The 6,000-nt window shown below is 42.8% G+C and overlaps 1 protein-coding gene and 1 long non-coding RNA gene across 4 annotated transcripts in view; one reads left to right on the top strand and one right to left on the bottom strand.

Annotated features, from left to right (window-relative positions):
* The window catches only part of LOC116704877 (uncharacterized), a 30,405-nt gene extending 28,115 nt beyond the window's left edge, over nt 1-2,290 (bottom strand). For both annotated transcript variants that reach the window (XR_004335798.1, XM_032540568.1), the window contains exons 1-2: nt 1,004-2,290; nt 285-335 (exon numbers count right to left, since the gene is read on the bottom strand). Coding sequence is in view for 1 of the 2 variants with exons in the window: in XM_032540568.1 (XP_032396459.1) it covers nt 285-335; nt 1,004-1,865 (913 nt within the window). In the remaining variant the exon portion in view is untranslated. The remainder of the gene's footprint in view (nt 1-284; nt 336-1,003) is intronic.
* Nucleotides 1-6,000, top strand: part of LOC116704884 (uncharacterized) — a 115,124-nt gene that overhangs the window by 100,005 nt on the left and 9,119 nt on the right. The gene's annotated exons all lie outside the window — the stretch shown is intronic.

Genomic DNA, 6,000 nt, shown 5'->3' on the forward strand with positions numbered 1-6,000 from the left:
ACACACTGGGAATATACACACAATGGCTAAAAAGGATTCCAACAAAGGGGAACTTCTGCAACTCCCAAAGGAGACGTTCGAGGTACTGTAGCCATGTCACATAATGACTGCAATTTCATCTGAATGGGGAACTGAGATCAAAACGAAGAGGCAACACATGAGCTCAACAGCTGGATGAAGCGAACCATCATCTGGTGCTATTTACCTCTCACCTAGAGTTTCCCTAAATGGAAGCAGAAAGCTTTAAATGCAAATACTTGCAAATTCACATCAAGAAAACTCACCCAAGTTGTGCTCAGTAAATGACAAAAGATTTATTCCAGTGTTGAAGTTTCCTATGACGGAGAAAGAAACCAAAGACAACCTTTGTGAAAACAATATCTTTTAACATAAAAAATGAACATTAATATATATATTAACAATGGCTCAGTTATATTCAAATGTTCCAGTAAGCCAAGACAGTGTGACAGTAGGCCAGTATGTACAATACCAGGACCTTGAAACTGAATCATTATTCACAGCTGTACTGTCCTCCTGTGACATGTCAAAATGCGTATGGGCAAAAGGCCTATTGTTTAGCCAATCTTAGCAGTTAGCCTTATTAGCAACTTAGTTAGCAACAGCTTAGTATTTGTCTAATTAATGTTTTATTTTGTTGGCTAAATCCAATCACCTGGGTTTTGTTCAGTGGGTATAGTTTACAGTAAATGTGTACTTTAAAATAGTTAAGGTAAGATGTTGGAGTTGCTGTATGCAGTCACTGGGCACAGCCGCATTGCTCGTTAAACCACAGTTTTTATTTCTACACGATTGAAACACAACCAGTAAATGTGGCAGCTTTGGAGTTGTTGGAAGGTACATGTGACAAAGCTGGTGTTTTTGCTAAGCTCTTCTAAACATTAGGGAGGTACATCGCTATTGCGCTCAAGATTTTGAACAAGATTTGCTTTATTTGTGGATTTCAATGAAACATCACTGGAGATGTTATCACTGTTAGACTCACTTTTCTGGGGGTACTTAGGGAGAGGAGCCACCTGGTAGGCGCAACGTAAGAACCTGGACTTTGTTTTCTCTTCATCCCCCTCTTTGGCTGTCATAGCCTCTCTTTCTTCTCCACACTCATCACTTGGGTCCTCTTCAGGCTCAGCTGTATAATCAGCACTGACCTTATTCTCAGCCAGTGTGAATTCCTCTGTTGACTCCTCTTTCTCCACACTCTCCATCTTTTCCTCATAACTCTCCTGGTCACTAGCAGCAAAGGTTCCATCACTGCCAGATGTATGTGCTACACTTTCTTCTGAATTCCTGTCAAAGAACTGATCATCGTCAACAACGTTGGAGGGAGTGGGAGGGATCAGATTAATAACAGGTGGTGTCAGGAGGCTATCGCAAGTTGGTGTGTCATCAGTGCCACTCTCAAACAGCAACGGGTCTTCCTCGTCTTCTTCATCATCTTCTCCACTGGTAGAAGTGATGGCCGCTTGGGCCTGGGACTCTATAGGGAGTGAAGACAGAGGCTTCAGGCGTTGCTTTTTCAGAGCCCTCCGGCAGGCTGACGCAGAGCTGGCTGAGCGGACCATGCTGTTCATCAAGGTGACGGGGTCCTCCTCGAACAGGGTGAAGCTGGTGTTAACTATTCCCAGATCCTCTACTGTAATCTGGATAGCCTTCCTCTCCCTTGATTCCCCTTGATCCAAGTGTGAATGCTTAGGGCCTGCACTCATCTTCTTTTCCTGCTCCTGCAGAGTATCCCTCTCCTCACCTCGCCAACATGAGCAGCAGAACAGCCTGCCTGTAAGACTTTGAGTCCTCTTCCTCCATGGGCGCCTACAAGGCCGCTGTTTCTCTGCATTTGCACTTGCCATAGCAGTGGCTATCTGACCATACACTGGCTATACTGCTAAACACACCATTCTTCAGTTTGATCAGATAAACCTCTGTAGACTAAAGAGAAGATAAACCACCATCCACATCTTTGAGACATAATACTGTCCCTGTGATAGGTGCCTAAGCATCTGCACACACTGCGCACAAACACTCATCAGCAACATGTGTTGCTTAGCAGAGGAGTGAAATGAATGGACCAATTCATGCTCTGGGTCAGGTGAACACTTGAAATGAATGCTGGGCTTAATCAGCCAGCTTTGATATGTTAAGCAGCATCATTGCAGATACAGCTCTAGTTTCAAAGAGCTCTTATGAGGCAGCAACACCCTGCCAACATAAAATCACGGCATATGTAATGTAGATAATAAGAATAATAATGACAGTAAATTGCATTTGTATGATTATACTGTGTGTTCAATTTCGATGGACGGGGTCGTAGACTTAGCATGTACTATATGGAAACTGGTGAGAATATGGGCCGGCGGATGCTTGGTTCATACAACCCCTATGGCATCAGATGACATTTTCTTCATTCCACAGGCCTAGTCCTGTTCTCTGCTACATGATAAGTCATCCAGCATCATCTTAAAACCAATATGCCACACCACCCACATCGAAAGCTTGAATGAAAAGATGATATCTGTGTTTTTCTCACGCCCATAAACTGACAGTACAGTGATGGGAATAATTACTCCTTCACAACTATCCACCTCTTATATTTCAGTCTCTCTTCAGAGTGAAAGGAAGCTGCTACTGTGTGGGTTTTCTTTTTGTTTTTTTAACTCTGTCATTACTTTCCTCAGTTTCATCTATTTTTACATCAGCATTTGCTCTTGTGCATGTTGCTCCTGTGTTTACAAGCCAGTTTCCAACAGGCAAGATGTTTACCTGCCCAGAGTGTGTAAAATCTAGATTAACTTCCTTCGATTTTAAAGTTATTCTACATATATTTCTTCTGTCATAAAATGAAGTGCCAATGCATTATACTACCCACAGTCATATGGAAAACTCAGCTCTGTTTAAATTAAAATATACCACAAAGGTTGCCTTTATTGGGATTTTAACAACACTGTGACTATTTTTTCCCAAGTAAAAGCTGACCTCAGACACAGTAACTATTCTCAAATTAGGCTAAACAATTTGTTGGTGTGCAGTTGTATAATTTCTGCACACTGGCAGGAGATAGAAGCAAACGTAGTGCTTTCAAATGTGTCTAGATACCCTGAGCATTTCAGATGGTCAAGTTCCAGAGAGACTTTGTTGCTAGGCACAAATTACACCTCCAGGTGATTTCAGTGGGAGGCCAGCTGACTATTGAAAGAGTTAGTGCAGGGCTGAAGACTCTTTGTGGTGGAATGAAAAGTGCTTTTATACCCTTGTCACTCCGAAACACACATGATTGTTTCCACTGGGAGAAACATGGCCTAAGAATTAGCAGCAGATGAGAAACTATTTGAGTTCAGTTTACCTCAGATTTGAGCATGACACGGCAAAGCTAAAAGGCCAAGACACACACAAGCTGAGAGCTACAGTACATTTAGAAAGGTGAGGAGGACATGCATTAGAAAAAGGAAACTTGCCCTCAGCTGAAAAACACATTTTTGGAGTTAAGCATTTAAACCCCCCTTTATACAGTACTGTACAATGTTTTAACAATGCACACTTGTTCTCAACACTGCAGACTCATACAATGTACATACACTATGTATGTTTTGCTCTTAAAGTAGGGGTTCGTGACATAATTCTGGTCAATACTACATGCCCAACAAAGGGGGGCAGTAGAGAGCAGATGCACAGCACTGACAGGACATAAAACAGAACCCACCACTTCTTAGAACGACCTCCTCTGGTATTCACAAGTCTGGATAAAGTTAAACCACACAAGTGCTTTTCATTCGCAGCCTAGTTCGGCTGGCTTTCATGATATCTTGATCTGGTATTTGCAAGAATATCAAGTTTTGTCATAATCCTTTTTACATGTTGTTTGAATATACATAAGCAGTAGGGGAATGAAAAGATATATGTAGGATTAATGTTCCATCTCCTTTATACAGGATATGTTTGAAATTAGTTGAAAATCTGTGACATTACTAGCAGATTTATAAAAAATGAGTTCCTCATGACAAATGTTGAGAGACACTGTAAGTGACAGACGAACAAAAATGAATGTTCCACAGCTGCCGTAGCCTGGGGCCATCTGCGGGAAGGATGACTGAGACAGACATGGAAACCCACCAGTCTCCGCTCTCTCAGTGACAAATTATGTAAATTTTTTACTAAACTAGCGATTGGGTTTAACTGTTTGACTTTCTCCGTGCATTCATGAAGTTACATCACCGGACTTCAGTGCACTTGATGAGTTAGTCTACATGTCCAGACATAGGTCTGTGAGTATCTGAGCATACTCTGAGTGTATTTTTTCTGGTCTTACTACCAGAGAGTGGTAGATTCTGGACAGCCCCAAATGGCCGTGCAGCCAACATCAACACCAGCCTTCAGCTCTGGGAGGGATCCTTTTTAAAACACCCTCACCTCTTGCTCAGTTGCAGCACAGTGAAACATGTTGAACATTTCCTGTGACAGTCATGTTTCCATAGGCATCAAGACTCTGGGTCAATAGTCAGCGCCGGCTACGGTGAACATAACCCTGTTTGGCCATACAGAGAACTCACACAGGCACACAAAAAAGGACCAAATAGAGCCTTTTCTCTGCTCTAATTCACAGAAGAGGAGAAGTCTGTAATTACATTTACTAAACAAGACAGCAGCATGAGTCACTTTCCATAGACAAGGAATGTCACCTCTTCCTGTGAAACCAGGAGGAATGATGGGAGTTATTACTTTAGAATAACAACCACAACCCTCTTTATATTGTCAAGGATGTGGAGCAACTGTGGAGGGCCAAACAACGTGGCGGCATTATTAGGGCAGCGAGGGGGGTCTGCAAAAAATAAGCACATTCAACCAAGGATGTTGAGTTCCCGATTCAACAGATAAATCAACACATCCCAAATTGAGTCTTTTTACCAAAGAGTTTCACTTAAACAGATGCATCCATGTTGCTTACATAGATCTTCCTGTTTGTGCACGCCACAACCAAGTCTCTTGGAAGTCCGACCAAGTCTGCCAAATATTTGCAGTTTCCCCTGTGGCTGATACCTAATAGCATGAGAAAAGGAGTTTGGTGGGGGGAGAAAGAGGGCACTGACCTTGAGAATTTCTGGGTTGAACTTTCCCCTCCATCCCCCCACCTCACCCACCAGTCCTGTGCTCCCTAATCAATTACTGTTGGCAGTCAGGAGACCACCAATGATTAGCAGCAGCAAGGCAGACGTGGTTTGGGGGTTGGAGTGTGGGATGTGGGAGGCTGGGAGGGTGGCGCGTGAGGGAAAGGAGAGGAAAGAGGTCCTACAAACGGCTTTGATCAAAACGCTGCCTCGAGAAAAGCGTAATGCAACAGGACCCCCCTGGTTTAAATGACCCTCGAACAGTTTTATTTATCTATTAGAATTTTGTATTCTGTCTCTCAGACTGCTGCATGTGAGCAGACAGCTGTAGATGTCAAATAGTGTTTACACTCGCACATGCAGTAGAAACCAGCCGAGACCAACAGGCTCAAAGACAACAACACAAGCACCACACATAAACACAAACCTTTTTTTGTTGTTCAGGTCTTTGAAGCAGGAGGGAAATAATTTACAGGCTCTTTTTTTATGAGAATCTGTGCTGTTCCCACGCCCAGTGTGGCAGGAAAGCTCAACAAAATCATTTGTCTTAGATTGGCTGATTGGCTTGCTGGAATCTGAGTGTGTCTTTGACGGAGATGGAAGAGAGAAACTCTCCCACCACACCCACCCCACAACTGGCCTCCTCTCACTTTTATTCTTTAGCTCTCTTTTTTTTCTCTCCATTTCTGATTCTTCTGTCTCTCTACTTTATGTTTATAGGTTTATCTTTTTTTAGGTTTATCTCTTTTATAGGGTGAGAGTGAGGTTGACAGAGAAAAAGGGCCCACACTCCTGCAGACATAAGAAATGTTTGTGTCATTAACTCTCCCCATCTTGTTTTATGGTCGGGGATAAGACAGAGAGAGACAGTTTATGTGTGATGTGG

The sequence above is a fragment of the Etheostoma spectabile genome, chromosome 17 (genome assembly GCF_008692095.1).
Source record: "Etheostoma spectabile isolate EspeVRDwgs_2016 chromosome 17, UIUC_Espe_1.0, whole genome shotgun sequence".
NCBI classification, from domain to species: Eukaryota; Metazoa; Chordata; class Actinopteri; order Perciformes; family Percidae; genus Etheostoma; species Etheostoma spectabile.